Source organism: Oncorhynchus mykiss, chromosome 9 (genome assembly GCF_013265735.2).
Source record: "Oncorhynchus mykiss isolate Arlee chromosome 9, USDA_OmykA_1.1, whole genome shotgun sequence".
In the NCBI taxonomy this organism is placed as follows: Eukaryota; Metazoa; Chordata; class Actinopteri; order Salmoniformes; family Salmonidae; genus Oncorhynchus; species Oncorhynchus mykiss.
This window is the reverse complement of record NC_048573.1, coordinates 27,213,767-27,235,312: the sequence shown is the minus strand read 5'-3', so window position 1 is coordinate 27,235,312 and position 21,546 is coordinate 27,213,767. Positions and strand designations below refer to the sequence as shown.

Sequence of the window (21,546 nt, the reverse complement as noted above, 5' to 3'; positions counted from 1 at the left end):
AAGGTCTGGGAGGCCAACGGTCTGGGAGGACGGGATTCTTTTGTTCAACATATCTTGTAACTCTTCTGCAGTAAAACCCAAGTACTTCTCTGCAGCTCTCTGTATTGTTCTAGGCCTAGTACTCACCCTTGACCCTTCACTCCTCTACTCTCTTCACTGCCTCAGCATACGACACCTTCTGTTCTACTCTTCCTTTGTCCCATGCCCTCCTGCACACTTCTCACATCTCGGAATCTCCCTACTACACACTGCTGCAACATGACCATAAGCTTGGCATCTGAAACACCTTAGTGGGTTCTGCACAAAAAGTCTCACTGGATAACTGACATATCCTAACATGACTTTATCAGTTAAAAACTCTGCTTCATATACTCAACAGGACAGACAATGTCTTCTCAGTTTCACCATGCTCGCCACCAGGTCTGCGTCGCACCAAACAACGGGCGTCACAGACAAAGAGAACTTTCAATTTCAGTTGCTCCACCTCAACACTTAATGCCACCCTAGTAATCACTCCTTTCAAAGGCGCTCTGCTCCTGAGATCAAAGCAAATCACAGATCTTGTCCCTAGTCGCGTGGCGGGATGCACCAGGTCCCTCTGGACGGAAGGAATATAGAAAGTCCACTTCAAGCTAACCCGATTTAACAGTACCCAGCTTAATTTTTGAATTAGCCAAAAAGCAGGGAACACCTTTTTCAAAGGATTTCACTCCCACTGGGCTCAAATCATCCTTTGCATGACAATCGGTGTGAGGTTCGAACTCGGAGGTCTTCACCACACCTGCTACCACAGGTAATTCATCCTCACTCGTCAGGTTCAATTTCTGATCCATCAGAGACAGCAGAATATGGTTTGTACTTGCCACCATTCTTCCTCAGCACACATCTTCCCACTACACTCTGCCCTTCTTCCTAGCTGTCCATAACCACGTCCATCTGTTGATCATGATCTTGGTGCGCCTTTATCCGTTGTATTGCTCGCAGAGCACGCACTGATGGCGATTCTCCAAAACCCAACTTCTGTTCCTTAGCCCAATTTACAATCTGGCTATCTCCGGCCTCTCCGTGTTTCCAGCTCTTCAAGGTCTTTACAACCCTCCTACATCAACAAGTGACTCAAAATCGCTCAAGCGCATTATCTCGTCAGCAACACTAAAAAAGTACTTCTGGGTGACACATGCAATCAACAAGCGTGCAAATTTACCCAGTAAACCACCCAAAGACAACATTGGCAACGCAGTGGGTGGGCCAGCAGTGCAGCTAGCCAGCTAGCTCAGACCATAACTAGCTGATTTGACATGCCCACTGAATTTTCTAAACAAACTTATCAGAATGTGGGGCGGCAGGGTAGCCTAGTGGTTAGAGCGTTGGACTAGTAACCGGAAAGTTGCGAGTTCAAACCCCTGAGCTGACAAATCTGTCGTTCTGCTCCTGAACAGGCAGTTAACCCACCAGGCCGTCATTGAAAATAAGAATTTGTTCTTAACTGACTTGCCTGGTTAAATAAAGGTTAAAAAAAATAAAATGTGGGTTTAAATCAATGCATTTCTTGCATGCCTTATTATTGGCAATTTGACAATAATATTTATTGCCAACCTGAGTGTTCTTGGGTGACCTATATGACAAAAGTGATGTCTTGTCTGCCTCTGTTTACAGGAAACAGTTTCCGCCATGAGTGTTTTTCCACTGACCATACTTGGACCTTCTGGTTGGATCCTAGTCAATGTTCAAAACTACCAGAAGTGCTTAACTGTTTCACTACCACCTGTCTTGGTCAAAGTCTACTGTGCTGCATACCTTTTTCTGGCCTATGATGCTTGTACTCATCTAACGAAATGACTTTTAGCCATTTTTCCCAATAGAAACATGTAATCCAAATCTAGTGTCTGATCATTCTGTTTCATTTTTTTTGGCCCGACATGCAATATTATGAGGTGAAGCATTTTTAACATTATCTACAGTACCAGTCAAAAGTTTTGACACACTTACTCATTCCAGGGTTTTTCTTTATTTTTTTACTATTTTCTACATTGCAGAATAATACTGAAGACATCACAACTATGAAATAACATATGGAATCATGTAGTAACCAAAAAAGTGTTCAACAAATCAAAATATATTTTATATTTGAGATTCTTCAAAGTAGCCACCCTTTGCCTTGACGACAGCTTTGCACACTCGTGGCATTCTCTCAACCAGCTTCATGAGGTAGTCAACTGGAATGCATTTCAATTAACAGGTGTGCCTTGTTAAAAGTTCATTTGTGGAATTTCTTTCCTTAATGCGTTTGAGCCAATCAGTTGTGCCGTGACAAGGTAGTGGTGATATACAGAAGACAGTCCTATTTGGTAAAATACCAAGTCCATATTATGGCAAGAACAGCTTAAATAAGCAAAGAGAAATGACAGTCCATCATTACTTTAAGACACAAAGTTCAGTCAAACCGTAAAATTTCGTTAACGTTTCTTCAAGTGCAGTCGCAAAAACCAGCAAGCGCTATGATGAAACTGGCTCTCATGAGGACTGCCACAGGAAAGGAAGACACCTTTGCTGCAGAGGATAAATTCATTAGAGTTACCAGCCTCAGAAATTGCAGGCCAAATAAATGCTTCACAGAGTTCAAGTAACAGACACATCTCAACATCAAGTGTTCAGAGGAGACTGCACGAATCAGGCCTTCATGGTCGAATTTCTGCAAAGAAACCACTGCTAAAGGACACCAATAATAAGAAGAGACTTGCTTGGGCCAAGAAACATGACTATGGACATAAGACTGGATGGAAATCTGTCCTTTGGTCTGATGACTCCAAATTTGGTTCCAACCGCAATGTCTTTGTGAGACACAGAGCAGGTGAACAAATGATCTCCGCATGTGAAGTTCCTACCGTGAAGCATGGAGGAGGAGGTGTGGGGGTGCTTTGCTGGTGACACTGTCAGTGATTTATTTAGAATTCAAGGCACTTTTAACCAGCATGGCTACCACAGCATTCTGCAGCGATACGCCATCCCATCTGGTTTGCGCTTAGTGGGACTATCATTTGTTTTTCAACAGGACAATGACCCAAAACACACCTCCAGGCTGTGTAAGGGTTATTTGACGAAGAAGGAGAGGGATGGAGTGCTGCATGAGATGATGTGGCTGCCACAATCACCCGATCTCAACCCAATTGAGATGGTTTGGGATGAGTTGGACCGCAGAGTGACGGAAAAGCAGCCAACAAGTGCCCAGCATATGTGGGAACTCATTCAAGACTGTTGAAAAAGCATTCCAGGTGAAGCTGGTTGAGAGAATACCAAGAGTGTGCAAAGGTGTCATCAAGGCAAAGGGTGGCTTTGATGAATCTCAGTTTGAAATGTATATATTTGTTTATAACACTTTTTGGTTACTACATGATTCCATATGTGTTATTTTATAGTTTTGATATCTTCACTATTATTCTACAATGTAGAAAATAGTTAAAATAAAGAAAAACCCTTGAATGAGTAGGCGTGTCCAAACCTGGTACTGTACATCAAACCATGATATAATAGGTCATTTTCACATGTGCTGACCCAAGTGTTTTGGTGCTTTTCCATTGAGACTCACTCCCACATCATTGGGTTGCGATTCACCAATTTATGTTAAGCTCTGGCTGGGCCACTTTATGTTAAGCTCTATTGTTCAGGAGTTTGACACTACAGACTTGTGGCTTTACAATGGCTTTGCCATTGTAAATGCAAGCTGAAAAGTACCCAGGGCTGTGCTTTGGCTCCCAGTAAGCAGATACGCTGGAGCCACAGTCCAGTGAGACAAATGTGCCGGGCGGCCTGCTTAGATGAGAACAAAAGTCTGTGTTTTGGGTAAAACACTGGACTAAATCGTCAGTGGAAATGAGCCATTTGAGAAAGAAAAAGGTCTTGATGATTAATATAAAATTGGATTAGCTTTTCACTCAAACACATTCATTGCAAGTATAGAAAATCTAGTTATTTGAGACAGAAAACCAATGACCCGTTCTAAATATTTGTGATATCTGCATTTATGTGCATTTGTCATAGGGAAATATCCAGCTGCTGTGCTGGGACCCGGAAGTTTAGAATGAGGTCAGTGAGACAGAGGAAACACAATTCTACGGCTAAAATGGCGCAGGAGCAACAGCAGGAAACAACACAGGGAGAGATGGAGGGTGAGTGAAACAACATCAGAACGAAAGATGACCGAAATCTAACCGGCTTCGGCTATCAACGCATTGTTATTTATGCAAGTGTAATGTGATTGTTAGGCAATCTAGTGATAGCAGTTGATGGACAAGTTGCCTGCATGAATATGAGAGGGCAATAGGGGAGGCCAAAGCATTAAAATCACACACAAAGAAACGCATTTTCGACCTGTAGTTTTTGGAGGATGAAGGTGATACCACATTATGTCACATATAATGCTTAATGGTATCTCATTCACAGTATATTTTTGCCGGATTTCAATTGGTTGTCAAATGTTTATTGACACCATAACTAAAATAGGATAATTGGCTAGTTAGCAAGCTTAGCTAGCTTGCTAACCAATACATTCAACCTAGTTGTACCTAAAAATATGGTCTGATGTTGATAACATGGTTGCACTTTCACCCCAAGTGAACCAGATTTAATACTGTTGATTACCAATGGTAGACGGATATGTGATGACAGAATTAGCTAAAACCCCATGCACGTTGTCATCAATTTCATGTTGTGGTATAAAGTACGTAACCAACAATTGTTATTAAAAAGTGTGATTTTGCAAATATGCCTCTCATCACTGTGTTGACACAGCTACTCCAATAACCATTATGTAATATTGCTAGTTCCCACGTTAAATTCAGAATTGGGGGTAACTTTTTTTTACAGCACCATTGCACTTCACTCTCTGTGAATGAACTGTCATGTTACTTGTAAACGTCATGTAAACATCTATGTTGTTGTTTTCTTCCCTCCAGCTGGAGGAGTAAACTGTCTTGCTTATGATGAGGCCATTATGGCACAGCAGGACAGAATTCAGCAGGAGGTGAGAGATTTTACACTTGAATAGGCGTTGATAATATGTAGGCTAAGGTTTTGAATTAGACTGACATAAGTCAGCTGTGGAGAAGGTTGAACTGCACTAGAAATGCATACCTTTGCATCACATGATTTCAATCACCCAGTGTTCTTGTTTTATATTGGTTTCTGTAAGTCTATGAGTATGAAACGTCCGTGCGTTAACGTGTGTGTGTGTGTGTGTGTGTGTGTGTGTGTGTCTCTCTAGATCGCAACAAGCATCCTTTTAGTGTCAGACAGACAGGAGCTGTCAGTTTTGCAGAGAGAGTATGCTGCGGAAGACACCATTTATCAGCTCAAGATCAAGGTCAGTAAAAGCACACAATTTTTCAATTACAGGATTTGAATCCGCATCACTTCATACTGGTTTAAGGCGAAAGGGTTCCTTACGAACACAAAATCAATCAAGGTTAGAAATGGTGACATAATGATTGTATTTACTCTCTTTCTGTCCCTTTTTCCCCCCTTAGGATTTACACAAAAAATACTCATATATTCGTAAGACGCGACCAGACGGGAACTGTTTCTACAGAGCTTTTGGCTTTTCACATCTCGAATCACTGCTCGAAGACAGCAAAGAGCTGCAGAGGTAACATAACACTTCCATGGTACATTTAGCTCATTGGTGGTCGGTAACGCAGACTATGTAATACGAAAGATGGATGCAATATGATTAGTGTTGCTGCATTAATTAATAGGCACTGAATACCGACGCAATGTTTTATGTCTCTATAGGTTCAAAGCAGTGGCAGCAAAGAGCAAACTGGACCTGGTAAACCAGGGTTTCACTGAGTTCACCATTGAAGACTTCCACAATACTGTGAGTTGCTTCCCTCTTATTGTACACCACATGAACAACAGTGACAGCTCACACGCATGACATACACTGAGCGTACAAAACATGATTAACACCTGGACTTTCCATGACATAGACTGACCCAGTGAAAGCTACGATCCCTTATTGATGTCACTTGTTAAATCCACTTCAGTCAGTGTAGATGAAGGGGAGGAGACTGGTTAAAGAAAGATTTTAAAGCCTTGAGACAATTGAGACATGTGCTATTGAGGGTGAATGGGCAAGACAAAATATTTAAGTGCCTTTGAACAGGGTATGGTAGTAGATGCCAGGCACACTGGTTTGTGTGAAGAACTGCAAAGCTGTTGGGTTTTTGTGTGTATCAATAATAATCCACCCAAAGGGCATCCAGCCAACTTGACAAAACTGTGGGAAGCATTTGAGTCAACATGGGCTAGCATCCCAGTGGAACGCTTTCAACACCTCGTAGAGTCCATGCCCCAAGGAATTGAGGCTGGTCTGAGGGCAACCTTGTCTCATAGATTAGACGTAACATAGTAAATTAAATCCGGGATACTCAATTAGTATGATATGTTACGTTTGGTATGGTTACATAATAAAAGTAGGGTGGTTGGTCAGAGTGGATGGGTGGGCACATAACGCGTAAGTCTAGCATCCCAAAGGTTGCATGTTTGAATCTCATCGCGGACAATTTTAGCAACTCTGGAACTACTACTTGCTGTTTTTAGCTACTTTGCAACTACTTAGCATGTTAGCTACCCCTAACCTTAACCCTTTTAGCTAACACTAACAAATTGGAATTTGTGTCATACATTTTGCAAATTTGTAACATATTGTACGAATTGCAATTCGGATCATATGGTACGAATTCCAATTTGTAACATATCATACAAAATGGATGATGGATATCCATAAATTACATTCCATACGAAACATAACAAACATACTAAATACAGTGTCACGGATTTGCGTACAGAATAGTACGAAATGCTCTTAGACCAGGATGAGGGGGGGGGGGTGCGCAACTCAATATTTGGAAGATGTTTTGTACACTTTTTGTATACAGTGCATTCGTAAAGTATTCAGACCCCATAACCTTTCCACATTTCTTTACATTACAGCCTTATTCTAAAATGGATGAAATAGTTTTCCCCCCTCATCAATCTACACACAATACCATATAATACACAGCCCATCTGTAAATAGCACAACTACTTCATCCCCATATTGTTATTTATTTAAATTTTTTGCACCCCAGTATCTCTACTTGCACATCATCATCTGCACATCTATCACTCCAGTGTTAATGCTAAATTGTAATTATTTTGCCTCTATGGCCTATTTATTGCCTTACCTCCCTAATCTTACTACATTTGCACACAATGTACATAGACCTTTTCTATTGTTATTGACTGCACGTTTGTTTGTGTAACTCTGTGTTGTTTTTGTCGCACTGCTTTGCTTTATCTTGGCCAGGTCGCAGTTGTAAATGAGAACTTGTTCTCGACTGGCCTTCCTGGTTAAATAAAGGTTAAATAAATAAATAAATAAAGCAGAACAGGTTTTTAGAAATGTTCACATAAGTATTCAGAACCTTTACTCAGTACTTTGTTGAAGCACCTTTGGCAGCGATTACAGCCTTGAATCTTATTGGGTATGACGCAACAAGCTTGTCACACCTGTATTTGGGGAGTTTGTCCCATTCTTCTCTGCAAATTCACTGAAGCTCTGTCAGGTTGGATTGAGAGCGTCAATGCACAGATATTTTTGAGTCTCTCCAGAGATGTTTGATTGGGTTCAAGTCTGGGCTCTGGCTGGGCCACTCAAAGACATTCAGAGACTTGTCCCGAAGCCACTCCTGCATTGTCTTGGTTGTGTGCTTAGGGTTACTGTCCTGTTGGAAGGTGAACCTTCACCCCAGTCTGAGCTCCTAAGCACTCTGGAGCAGTTTTTCATCAAGAATCTCTCTCTACTTTGCTCCGTTCATCTTTTGCTCGATCCTGACTAGTCTCCCAGTCCTTGCCGCTGAAAAACATCCCCGCAGCATGATGCTGACACCGTGCTTCACCGTAGGGATGGTACCAGGTTTTCTCCTGATGTGATGCTTAGCATTCAGGCCAAAGAGTTCAATCTTGGTTTGTAGTGGGAAAATTACATTTAATTTTAGACATACTATGCTGTTTTCACTCAGAGAATTGTCCATTGTTATATACTAGTGTTTTTTTTACTGGTGAAGGCTTGTCTTGTGACTTAGTGATAAGTCTTGGCGTACAGATAAGAGCCGGGTGTGACTGCAGTATGTGACATCCCGTTTGTATCTGTAGGAACTCATCTGTGTGGAAACTTGCTGGACGGAACAGACGAATAGTGTGAGCTGTGGTAATGTCAGCTATCTTAATCTGCATAGACAAGCGAAATGCCTTTTATACACTATGTTCCCCACCCCTGTTTGCTCACATCTGCTAACTGCCCCATATACACAGAGGTTGGACTTTTCAATAAAAGCTGAGACTCAACTCTGTTCGTTGGGCTCTTAACTCTGCACTGTTGAGTGTATTGTTAACGGCTCCATTTTTGCAACTCTTATAAAGTTGCTGTTTGAGGAATCTTCAGTCTCTCTCTTCCTTTTGGTTCGAAATTTCCACCACCGGTTTCATCAGACCAGAGAATCTTGTTTCTCGTGTTCTGCGAGTCCTTTAGATGCCTTTTTGGCAAACTCCAAGCGGGCTGTCATGGCTTGGTTTTTGCTCTGACATGTACTGTCAACTGTGGGACCTTATATAGTCAGGTGTGTGCTGTCGTGGAACTGCACCACCACGTCGTGGAAATGACCACCAGGGACACTCTCTAAGTCAATCTTAAATGAATCATCCTTTATTATCAATGCGCTGGAGAGGTTCCAACCAATTCAATGCACCATAGTACACATGTCAATCAGGAGCTCTGCTGGGAAAGTCCCAGAGGTTGTCTCTTCACAGACAAGTTATAGACAAGTTTATATTTGCATGATTTAGCATAATTAATTCATTAATGTTTTTGTTTCATTCGTGTGACCGACCCATACTGGTTCATAACATGTAACAGACCAATACGTCACAAGTATTATTCTCTCTAAGCTGAGACCTTGAAACTGAGATGTCTTTTGTTCTCAAAACAAAGGTCTGGGCATACTGCCAAATTGCAGCTACTGATAGTGAGGATTCTTTCAGTCAGTCACTTGCATGAACATAGAAAACATTTATTAGAAAAGCACATGAATAGAACACAGAAACGAGTTATTAGAAAAGCACAAACATTACAATTTTCAAGCACAGTGCCTTTCCAAATCATGTCCAATCATTTGAATTTACCACAGGTAAGACTCCAGGTTGTAGAAACATTGCAAGGATGATCAATGGAAACAGGATGCACCTAAGCTCAATTTCGATTCCTATAGCAAAGGGTCTGAATACTTATGTAAATAAGTAATTTCTGTTTTTTATTTTTAATACATTTGCAAAAATTTCTAAACTTTTTCTGCATTGTCGTTGTGGGTAGATTGATGAGGGGATAAAAAAAAAAGAGTAAGAGTAAGGCTGTAATGTAACAAAATGTGGAAAAAAGGAAAGGGTCTGAATAATTTCCAAATGCACTGTACTGAACATGTTAACTTTTAAGTCAATTGACGTAAAAGCATCAGCAAACTGAACATTATTGTTTATTCTTCCCCTAGTTCATGGACCTGTTAGAGCTGTGTGAGAAGCAGCCAGGACTCAGTGAGCTGCTGGGCTCCTTCAGAGACCAGAGCGTGTCAGACTACATCGTGGTGTACCTGCGGTTGCTCACTTCAGGCTACCTGCAGAGGGAGCACGGTTTCTTCCAGCACTTCATCGAGGGGGGACGCTCTGTCAGGGAGTTCTGTCAGCAGGTGGGTTCCTTATGGAACATCAGAGAATAAGGGAGATCTACAGTGCCTTCAGAAAGTATTCATACCCCTTGACTTTTTCCACATTTTTGTTGTTAAAGCCAGAATTCAAAATTGATTAAATATACGCCAGTAGCCCATAAAGACAGTGTAAATACAGAAGTATCTCATTTATATACAGTACCAGTCAAAAGTTTGGACACCTACTCGTTCAAGGGTTTTCTTTATTTGTAATATTTTCTACATTGTAGAATAATAGTGAAGACGTCAAAACTATGAAATAACCAAAAAAGTGTTAAACAAATCAAAATATATTTGAGATTCTTCAAAGTAGCCACCCTTTGCCTTGATTACAGCTTTGCACACGCTTAGCATTCTCTCAACCAGCTTCACCTGGAATGCTTTTTCAACAGTCTTGAAGGATTTCCCACATATGCTGGGCACTTGTTGGCTGCTTTTCCTTCACTCTGCGGTCCAACTCATCCCAAACCATCTCAATTGGGTTGAGGTCGGGTGATTTGTGTTTAATTGATGAGCACTCCATCACTCTCCTTGCTTAAATAACCCTTACACAGCATGGAGGTGTGTTTTGGGTCATTGCCCTGTTGAAAAACAAATGATAATCCCACTAAGCGCAAACCAAATGGGATGGCGTATGCTGTGGTAGCCATGCTGGCTATGTGTGCCTTAAATTCTAAATAAATCACACAGTGTCACCAGCAAAGCACCATCACACCACCTCCTCCATGCTTCACGGTGGGAACCACACATGCGGAGATAATTTGTTCACCTACTCTGCATCTCACAAAGACATGGCGGTTGATCTCCAATTTGGAGTTATCAGACCAAACAACAGGTTTCCACCGGTCTTATGTCCATTGCTTGTGTTTCTTGGCCCATGCAAGTCTCTTCTTCTTTTTGGTGTCCTTTAGTAGTGGTTTCTTTGTAGCAAATCAACCATGAAGGCCTGATTCACGCAGTAACTCTAATGAACTTATTCTCTGCAGCAGAAGTAACTCTGGGTCTTCCTTTCCTGTGGCGGTCCTCATGAGAGCCAGTTTCATCATAGTGCTTGATTGTTTTTGCGACTGCACTTGAAACTTTCAACGTTTTTGAAATTTTCCTGATTGACTGACCTTCATGTTTTTTAAGTAATGATCGACTGTCATTTCTCTTTGCTTATTTTAACTGTTCTACAGTTGATGTCGGAAGTTTACATACACTTAGGTTGGAGTCATTAAAACTCGTTTTTCAACCACTCCCCACATTTCTTGTTAACAAACTATAGTTTTTGCAAGTCAGTTAGGACATCAAGTAATTTTTCCAGCAATCGTTTACAGACAGGCTATTTCACTTATAATTTACCGTATCACAATTCCAGTGGGTCAGAAGTTTACATGCACTAAGTTGACTGTGCCTTTAAACAGCTTGGAAAATTTCAGAAAATGATTTCATGGCTTTAGAAGCTTCTGATAGGCTAATTTTTACCTTTATTTAACCAGGTAGGCTAGTTGAGAACAAGTTCTCATTTGCAACTGTGACCTGGCCAAGATAAAGCATAGCAGTGTGAACAGACAACACAGAGTTACACATGGAGTAAGCAATTAACAAGTCAATAACACAGTAGAAAAAAAAGAGAGTCTATATACATTGTGTGCAAAAGGCATGAGGAGGTAGGCGAATAATTACAATTTTGCAGATTAACACTGGAGTGATAAATGATCAGATGGTCATGTACAGGTAGAGATATTGGTGTGCAAAAGAGCAGAAAAGTAAATAAATATAAACAGTATGGGGATGAGGTAGGTAAAATTGGGTGGGCTATTTACCGTTAGACTATGCACAGCTGCAGCGATCGGTTAGCTGTTCAGATAGCACATGTTTGAAGTTGGTGAGGGAGATAAAAGTCTCCAACTTCAGCGATTTTTGCAATTCGTTCCAGTCACAGGCAGCAGAGAACTGGAACGAAAGGCGGCCAAATGAGGTGTTGGCTTTAGGGATGATCAGTGAGATACACCTGCTGGAGCGTGTGCTACGGGTGGGTGACATAATTTGAGTCAATTGGAGGTGAACCTTTGGATGTATTTCAAGGCCTACCTTCAAACTCAGTGCCTCTTTGCTTGAAATCATGGGAAAATCAAAAGAAATCAGCCAAGATCTCAGAAAAACTATTGTAGTCTGGTTCATCCTTGGGAGCAATTTTCAAACGCCTGAAGGTACCACGTTCATCTGTACAAACAATAGTATGCAAGTATCAACACCATGGGACCATGCAGCCGCCATGCCGCTCAGGAAGGAGACGCGTTCTGTCTCCTAGAGATGAATGTACTTTGCAAAAAGTGCAAATCAATCCCAGAACAGCAGCAAAGGACCTTGTGACTTAGGGACCTTACAATTATCTGTATGTGTTGGGTACAGAGATGAGGTAGTTATTCAAAAATCATGTTAAACACTATTGCACACTTTTGGGACTTAAGAACATTTTTACTCCTGAACGTATTTAGGCTTGCCATAACAAAGGGGTTGAATACTTATCGACTCAAGACATTTCAGCTTTTCATATTTTATTAATTAGCAAACAGTTCTAAAGACATATCCATTTTAAATGCAGGCTGTAACACAACAAAAGGTTGAGGGGTGTGAATACTTTCTGATGGCACTGTATTACTGAGGATGTTAAAGGCAATAAGTTAGCGCTCAAGTTGCCTGGAAACCCGACGTTGAATTGCATTCAATTCAGATTTCTATCACCGGAAGCAATTATACTTTCCTGTGGATATATTGTCTCATTCCTACTGCCAAAAGGATCAACTTGTACTTTTTCTTGCATATGTACATTCCGGTATCATCTAGAGTTGCGTAACAAGTCCCCAAACTCAAACACTTTGTTTGTTCTCTGTGTGTTTACTATCAGGAGGTGGAGCCCATGTCTAAAGAAAGTGACCATATCCACATCATCGCCTTGGCCCAGGCCCTGAACGTGTCCATCCTAGTGGAGTATATGGACCGGGGTGAGGGGGGCACCGTCAACCACCACGTCTTTCCTGAAGGCAGCGAGCCTCGTGTCTTTCTCCTCTATAGACCCGGCCACTACGACATCTTGTACAAATAACTACCTGCTGTTTAGAAAATCCCCCCCCCCCCAATGTCCCAATGCTGTAGTGGCAGTGGCGAAATACTTCACCTGCCACACTGATGCATACATGTGTGTTTGAAGACTACACTGTTTTTTTTCTTCTCAAATACCAATCACATTATACAGCCCCCTTCTCCCTCCTCGTCACTCAATATATTCCCTTCATCACAGAACAGTGAATTAATAAAACAAATATTTACCAAAAAAATAGCAGTGGCTCCAGATGTTTAGAGTTGTACAGTTTTTATTTTGTGGTTGTAAATGTTACCAACTTGCTTTTTTTTGTTGGATTATTTTTCTTTGTTACACTGCGTTTTATTAAAGGTATTTACATCTTATTTGATTTGTATGTAAATGTCTCGTTTGTGCCGTTCTTCTGGTATGGTAACCCATGAAATGCTTCTACTGTCATTCCGCATACTTGTTGCCATGGTCGACGCATGCTCAGTTGCCCTCCACTGCGCACACAGCAGGTAGCTTGCTGTCCAGCAGTGCATGAGGGAGGATTTCTAGGAGAGATACGAATCATGGCGCTGATTTTAAACATCCTGTCGCCAAGGAGGTTAGGGAAGTTAATTGCAAACACACGTGTAAGGCACCACTCCAGTCTGACAAGTATGTCTCAATTTATTGGTGTCTTGTAAAATGAGTTGATGCAAACTAACGCATGGCTTTTTAATGCTAGCTAACAGTTGACCTCTATGGTGGCTGCAAGCTAGCTAGCTATCTTACTTGATATATACAGCTAGACAGTGGCTTGCTCTCTATTGATTCATTGATTTTGGGTGGCATGTGCGTTGGACTAGTAACTGAAAGGTTGTCGGGTCGAATCCCCGAGCTGACAATGTAAAAATATGTCGTTCTGCCCCTGAACAAGGCAGTTAACCCACTGCTCCCCGGTAATTTAGGCCGTTATTGTAAAAAAGAAAAAAAATGTTCTTAACTTACTGGCCTAGTTAAACACAGGTTAAATTCAAGGCCTTTATTTTTGTATGCAAATACCCCCGTTCATTGATGAAATGTAATTTGAGCACAGGTTGGTCAAGTTAACTTGTTTGTGCTAATCTCCACAGCTAAGTTTTAGTTAGCTACCATAGCTAGATACTCATTGTTAGTATCGAGCTAACGTTAGCAATATTTTAGGCGCTCTCATTTGTTCTATGGAATGTTATTTTAAGGAAACTCATGAACTGACAAAAATATAATACCGCTAGTATGTCTTTTCTCTTCCTGACATTCACCCTCGTTTGTCCCTACTTCTGTAGCTGAACTTATCAACAACATGGACAAGAAAGCAACATGGGACCGGTTCTACACAGAAAACAGCAAGGCAACCAACTTCAAGAATTTTGAGTGGTTCTTTGGTTTCGACGCAATCCGGGACTTCATCTTGCCTATGCTGCATTCACAGCACAACTCTGATGTCCTACATGTTCTGGACATGGGTTGTGGTACCTCTGCCCTGGGACCCTGCATATACAGATACTCTCCCTGGCCAGTGCATGTGACCTGCGCTGACATCTCCGCTATTGCTGTGCGCCTTATGCAGGAACACACAGAAACCAAAGCCCTGCAACCTCAGAACACTTCCTCTAAGCTGGACTTCTTAGAACTGGACTGCACTCATCTCCACAAACACTTTGGTTCTGAGAGCCTAGACCTAATTCTAGACAAGGGCACCATAGATGCGTTGCTAAGGTCGAGGGAAGGTGGGGCCAAGGCCAGTCAAGTGCTTAAGCAGTGCCTAAAGGTGTTGAGGGACTCTGGGTCTCTCCTTCAGTTCTCAGATGAGGACCCTGATGCCAGAATGTTGTGGCTGGAGAAAGAGGGCCAGGAGCCGGGGATGATGGTTGCCGATGTGGGGGTGCAGGAGGTGGGAGAGTTAAGGGGAGTAACTTATTACTGCTACCAAGTTACAGCTCATCCTGTAGCACAGTAGATAGTTGTTTGTGTATGTCTGCATAGTCAGGGAGTGAACATCTTTGATGTGACTGTAATAAATAATTCATTTCTTGATACAACTGACCAACTTTTATCTAGACAAAAGATGTACACACATTTCTTTCTTTGTCTACACGATATGAACAGAGGTCTTGTGAAGAGCTGTCTAACTATACAATAGAACAATTACTGTAGACTTGACATTTTATTCAGAAGGACAGTTCACAGTGCAAGTTTACATTTCCAAGGCCTATATGTAGATAAGGAAAGCAATTAACATTTGTCAAAGGTAAAATGTTCACATATGTTACATGGTCAGTACTGGAATTTTTTTCTAATTCATGGTTTAACCCTTTTCTTATACATTAATGAGTTATCCCTTTTTATAATTATTTATAAATTCATTAAAACATTTATCACAGGTTAAAAATAAGCAATAGTTGTGTGAAAATCTCATAAGAAAAGAAAATGAAGGACCTGGTCCGTTAGTTTATGTTTTTAAAAATGCTGTAGAGGTTGGCTGCATCTGCAGTCGCATCCAGTTTAGCGCCCTGACAGAACTTAGGAGGGAAGAACTGCTGGGGGTCATCGATCCCAACAACAATGTTGAAGAAGCTGTAAGTGAAAAGAAATAAACAGAATTATCACATAGCATAATGGATATCTTATCTGTAGATTTAACGAAAGTCAAATCCATGCGTCGGGATAATTATGAAAGTACTGATCATTAATAATTCATTCAACTTTTATATAGAAATTATGGATTTTGATGATTCCAGAAGTGTCAAACTAGCTACTGAAGACATTCTTTTGAATGTTTTGGAGCACAAAAATGGACTGAGGAACTTCCTCAGAATGAGGATATGTAACAAACACTACATAGGCCTACAAGACTATATATTGATGTCAAATATTACTATTATAGCATTGTCAGTAGAGCAAAAACTCAGCCATTTAAAAATAAAACCAGTCATATTTTACACACTGCCCAATAATATACACACTTACGTTGTAAGCACCCAGCCAGTCTTGTCCGTGTAGTACGTAGTGCTGACAGGTATGCAGCCAAACTCAGTGAAGGTGCTCAACCACTTGTCTTTACCTGAAGATTACATTGATCAATCAGATAAACAAAATCAGGGAGCAGAAATTTGATTTGAGAACACAAAAATCACAAAACTTAATTGCCATAAAAATAAAAAAAAAGGTTGCTAGGAATGATTCTCTCCCTGACCGAGTCTGTAATACCTACATGTTTCAAGCAGACCACCATAGTGCCTGGGCCCTAGAACACCAAGGTAACCTGCCTAAATGTGGGCAAAGCTGTCAAGAGTGGCTACTTTGAATAATCTCAAATATATATTTTAATTTGTTTAACACTTTTTTGGTTACTACATGATTCCATGTGTTCTTTCATAGTTTTGATGTCTTCATATTATTCTACAATGTAGAAAATAGTAAAAATAAAGAAAAACCCTGGAATGAATAGGTGCGTCCAAGCTTTTGACTGGTACTGTACATATTACCTCGACTAACCCGTACTCCTGCACATTGACTCAGTACCGGTACCCTTTGTAAATAGCCTCTATTGTTATTTTATTGTGTTACTATTTTGCCTTTAGTTCATTTAGCAATTTTTTCTTACTTAAAAAAAACGAATTTCACAGTAAAGGTGTTGTATTTCACCTGTTGTATTTTGCACATGTGACAAATTACATTTGACTTTGGCGTTCCTCAGTAAGAGGAAGCTCCCAAATGAAAGGCAACATTTAAACCAACTGCATGCCATGCCCCTTACCACCAGTTGGGGTTGCACGTTCTCCATACCAGGTGTTGACCAGCAGACCCTGTCCTGGACCAGAGGAGCTCCCTAGGATCACCTGCCCCAGCAGAGCAGCATCTGCAGGGATCTCCATGGGGTGGAAGTCCTCCTTATTCAGCCTCTCCTTCTTACATGTACGGTTCTTGTGGTTAATCGTATACATGACGCCCTGGAAGACGTCGGGGAAAGATAAGCATCTGTTTCATGGCAGGCGTATTGTTTTTGTTGTTGTAGGAAACCATTATTTTTCTAACAATGTAGCTCTGTTTTTATATGAATAAATTGAATGTGCATGACTGTGAGTTTTGTACCAGTATGTTGTATTGAATACAGGGTTGTTGTTGTGAATAAGTGTTTGTTACCTCTCTGAAGAGCAGAAGGGCATCCAGGCCGAATGTCTTGTTCTCATAAGATCCCATCTCCTTGAAGCGGATACGTTCGCCTAACGCGTCATAGTCGTATTTTGCATATGCATTAACCTTCTCATTTGCCTGAAAGGACAGGAATGTGAGATATATAGCACATACTATTTGCATATATATATTTTCTAAACCAAATTTGTATTTTCAGTTTTTTTATTCATATACTGTATATACAGTGCATTCATAAAATATTTAGACCTCTTGACTTTTTCCTAATTTTCTTAAGTTACAGCCTTAGTGGTGGAAAAAGTACCCAACTGTTATACTTGAGTAATAGCAAGAATACCTTAATAGAAAATGACTCAAGTAAAAGTCACCCAGTGAAATTCTATTTGAGTAAAACTCAAAAAGCGTATAGTTTAGTTTACCTGAGTATCAAAAGTATAAATCATTTTAAATTCCATATAGTAAGCAAACCAGATGGCACCATTTTCTTGTTTTTTTAGTTACGGAATGCCAACGGCACTCCAACATAATTTCTAAATGAAGCATGCGTGATCAGTGAGTCCGCCAGATCAGAGGCAGTAGGGATGACCAGGGATGTTTGGTTAATAAGTGTGTGAATTTGACAATTTTCCTGTCCTGCTAAGCATTCAAAATGTAACGAGTACTTTTGGAGTAAAAAGTACAATATTTTCTTAAGGAATGTAGTTTAGTAAAAGTAAACGTAGTCAAAAATATAAATAGTTAAGTAAAGTTACCCCCAAAAACAACTTAAGTACTTTACACCACTGCAGCCTTATTCTAAAATGGATGAAATAGTTTCCCCCCTCAATCTACACACAATAACCCATAATGACAAAGCAGAAACAGGGTTTTAGAATTTCTTGTAAAAAATTAATAAATATAACATTTACATAAGTATTCAGATCCTTTACTCAGTACTTTGTTGAAGCACCTTTGGCAGCGATTACAGCCTCGAGTCTTCTTGAGTATGACCCTACAAGCTTGGCGCACCTCTTTTGGCTCTTTCTGCAGGTCCTCAAGCTCCGTCAGGTTGGATGGGGAGCGTCGATGGCACATTTTCAGGTCTCTCCAGAGATGTACGGTCAGATTCAAGTCCGGGCTCTGGCTGGGCCGCTCAACGACATTCAGAGACTTGTCCCGAAACCACTCCTGCATTGTCTTGGCTGTGTGCTTAGGGTTGTTGTCCTGTTGGAAGGTGAACCTTCGCCCCAGTCTGTGGTCCTGAGCGCTCTGGAGCAGGTTTTCATCAAGGATCTCTGTACTTTACTCTGTTCATCTTTCCCTCGATCCTGACTAGTCTCCCAGTCCCTGCTGCTGAAAAACATCCCCACAGCATGATAATGCCACCCCCATGCTTCACCGTAGGGATGGTGCCAGGATTCCTCCCGACTTGAAGCTTGGCATTCAGGCCAAAGAGTTCAATCTTGATTTCATCAGACCAGAGTTTGAAAGTCCTTTAGGTGCCTTTTGGCAAACTACAAGTGGGTTGTCATGTGCCTTTTACAGAGGAGCGGCTTCCTTCTGGCCATTTCCATTTAAGAATGATGGGGGCCACTGTGTTCCTGGGGACCTTAAATGCTGTAGAAACGTTTTGGTACCCTTCCCCAGATCTGTGCCTCGATACACTCCTGTATCGGAGCTCTACGGACAATTCCTTCGACCTCATGGCTTGGTTTTTGCTCTGACATGCATTGTCAATTGGGGGACCTTAAATAGACAGGTGTGTGCCTTTCCAAATCATGTCCAATCAATAGAATTTACCACAGGTGGCCTCCAATCAAGTTGTAGAAACATCTCAAGGATGATCAATGGAAACAGGATGCACCTGAGCTCAATTTCGAGTCTCACCGCAGAAGGTCTGAATACTTATGTAAATAAGTTATTTCTGATTCTTATTTTTCATAAATAAGCAAAAAGGTCTAAAAAAAAAAACTGTTTTTGCTTTTTCATCGTGTGTAGATTGGGCGAGGGGGAAAAAACAATTGAATCCATTTCAGAATAAGGCTGTATCGTAACAAAACGTGTCAAAGGTAAGGGGTCTGAATACTTTCAGAATGCACTGTATATATCACACACTGAACAAAGATATAAGCGCAACATGCAACAATTTCAGTTCATATTAGGAAATAAGTCAATTGAAAAAAATGATTAGGCCCTAATCTATGTATGTCAGATGACTGGGAATACAGATCTGCATCTGTTGGTCACAGATACCTTTAAAAAAAAGGTAGAGGCGTGGATCATGAAAACCAGTCTGTATTTGGTGTGACCACCATTTGCCTCATGCAGCACAACACATCTCCTTTGCATAGAGTTGATCAGGCTGTTGATTGTGGCCTGTGGAATGTTATCCCATTCCTCTTCAATGGCTATGCGAAGTTGCTGGATATTGGCGGCAACTGGAATACGCTGTCCTACACGTCGATCCAGAGCATCCCAAACATACTCAATGGGTGACATGTCTGGTGAGTTCAGATGTCTGGTGAGTACAGATATGTACAGATCCTTGCGACATGGTGCCGTGCATTATCATGCTGAAACATGAAGTGATGAATGGCATGGCAATGGGACTCATTGTCTTGGCTGTGTGCTTAGGGTGGTTGTCCTGTTGGAACGGTATCTCTGTGCATTGAAATTGCCATCAATAAAATACAATTTATGTTCATTGTCTGTAGCTTACGCATGCCCATACCATAGCCCCACCATGGGTGGGTCACAACGTTGACATCCCAAACCGCTTGCCCACACAACGCCAAACACGTGGTCTGCGGTTGTGAAGCCGATTGGACGTAAATTCTCTAAAACGACGTTGGTAGAGAAATTAACATAACATTCTCTGGTAACAGCTCTGCGGGACATTCCTGCAGTCAGCATGCCAATTGCATGCTCCCTCAACTTGACACACTTCTGACATTGTGCTCTGTGACAAAACTGCACATTTTAGAGTGGCCTTTTATTGTCCCCGGCACAAGGTGCACCTGTGTAATGATCATTCTGTTTAATCAGCATTAACCTGTCAGGTTGATGGATTATCTTGGGGCGGCAGGGTAGCCTAGAGCGGTGGACTAGCAACCGGATGGTTGCAAGTTCAAACCCGTGAGCTGACAAGGTACAAATCTGTCGTTCTGCCCCTGAACAGGCAGTTAACTCACTGTTCCTAGGCCGTCATTGAAAATAAGAATTTGTTCTTCACTGACTTGCCTAGTTAAATAAAAGGTAAAATAAAAAATATCTTAGCATAGAAGAAATGGTTACTAACAGGGATGTAAACAAATTTGTGCACAAAATCTGAGAGAAATAAGCTTTTTGTGCATACAGAACATTTCAGATCTTTTATTTAAGCTCATGAAACATGGGACCAACACTTTACATGTTGCGTTTATATTTTTGTTCAGTATATAAGGCAGGATAACAAGATTTTCTAAATATTTCTAGTATTTGTCAAAATGTTCCGTCTGATGTTATTGTAGTTTACAATTGGCTCATTAATCGCCCTCCTCTCCCCTGTAACTATTCCCCAGGTCGTTGCTGCAAATGAGAACGTGTCCTCAGTCAACTTACCTGGTAAAATAACAGATAAATAAAATAAATTGCTATGGGAACTCCCATATTCCCATCTACTATGGAGAAACAAACAGACTTACCACTGACAGGGCTCCAGTCAGAAGAGGGGGAGACCCTGAGCAAGGGAAATGTGTTTTATTGGTAACAAGTGAAACATTTATCCATTGTTTTGCTAAACGGCCAATTTAGCCGTAAAAGTGGACTACACATTATAAACATAGAAGAAAACATCCACCTTAATTGCCATCACATGACTTTTACAGCTCTGCTCTGCCTCCAGTACAATGCACAGGTGTTAAATCAGGACTATGCTGTACGCAGGAGCTAATCTTTGACTGGGGGTCAGGCATTCATAACACACTCTTAAGTTAACAACTCAATTTACAATACAATTTCTCTGTCTTTTACTTACTGCACGGATGAGGTGCCTGAGCCAGGCAGCCCACTGCAAGGCACATCAACAACACGAAGGTCCTCATGCTTCCAAATGTCACACACACACTCACGCCAACAAACAGACGGGACTGCTGTAGGAGTGCAAAGTCACTTCCTTATAAACAGTACGACACCGAGGCTCCAAATCCTAGATCGGCACAGGTGCCAGGTTTTCATTCTCACCAGAGACCCAGAAACCCCTGTCCTATGAGACTAAAGAATGTTTCCATGGGCCAGGCTAAGATAATGAACTGTGAAGGCTGTTATCTTATCTTGATAAGAGTCATATAATAATGCGTTACGTGACAGTACCTGAGCAATATAACTTCAGGATATAGCCGTCTGATCTGAATGAATATGTGGATATGTGGAGTGTGATAGGTCTAAAGATGGCATTTTGTATGGATTTTTTTTTGCTGTCATAGGTATTTTTCTATATTGTTTTAACTGTACTTGATCGGTACCTCAACCCCTCGCCCCCACTGT

At 41.1% G+C, this 21,546-nt stretch overlaps 3 protein-coding genes across 5 annotated transcripts; 2 read left to right on the top strand and 1 right to left on the bottom strand.

Annotated features, from left to right (window-relative positions):
- Positions 1-553: 553 nt before the first annotated feature.
- Positions 554-13,247, top strand: LOC110531843 (ubiquitin thioesterase OTUB1). Its single transcript, XM_021615292.2, has 8 exons — positions 554-793; positions 4,039-4,166; positions 4,953-5,020; positions 5,261-5,359; positions 5,523-5,641; positions 5,788-5,872; positions 9,582-9,776; positions 12,688-13,247. Exons 1-8 carry the CDS (start codon positions 738-740, stop codon positions 12,883-12,885), a joined length of 948 nt encoding a protein of 315 aa, XP_021470967.1. The 5' UTR covers positions 554-737; the 3' UTR covers positions 12,886-13,247.
- Positions 13,248-13,336: 89 nt separating this feature from the next.
- On the top strand, positions 13,337-14,927 carry cskmt (citrate synthase lysine methyltransferase). 3 transcript variants are annotated; one of them, XM_021615293.2, is made up of 2 exons: positions 13,337-13,524; positions 14,175-14,927. In XM_021615293.2, the coding sequence occupies exons 1-2, from the start codon at positions 13,350-13,352 to the stop codon at positions 14,846-14,848; spliced, it is 849 nt and encodes a 282-aa protein (XP_021470968.1). In that variant the 5' UTR covers positions 13,337-13,349; the 3' UTR covers positions 14,849-14,927. The 3 variants fall into 3 exon arrangements, with proteins under 3 accessions (XP_021470968.1, XP_036843612.1, XP_036843611.1); XM_036987717.1 differs by having other exon boundaries at positions 13,356-13,499; XM_036987716.1 differs by lacking the exon at positions 13,337-13,524 and adding an exon at positions 13,533-13,945.
- Positions 14,926-21,194, bottom strand: epdl1 (ependymin-like 1). The gene is made up of 6 exons (XM_021615294.2): positions 21,038-21,194; positions 20,706-20,740; positions 17,035-17,163; positions 16,649-16,841; positions 15,859-15,952; positions 14,926-15,465 (listed from the first exon to the last, which is right to left on the bottom strand). Exons 1-6 carry the CDS (start codon positions 21,102-21,104, stop codon positions 15,336-15,338), a joined length of 648 nt encoding a protein of 215 aa, XP_021470969.2. The 5' UTR covers positions 21,105-21,194; the 3' UTR covers positions 14,926-15,335.
- Between the last annotated feature and the right edge of the window lie 352 nt (positions 21,195-21,546).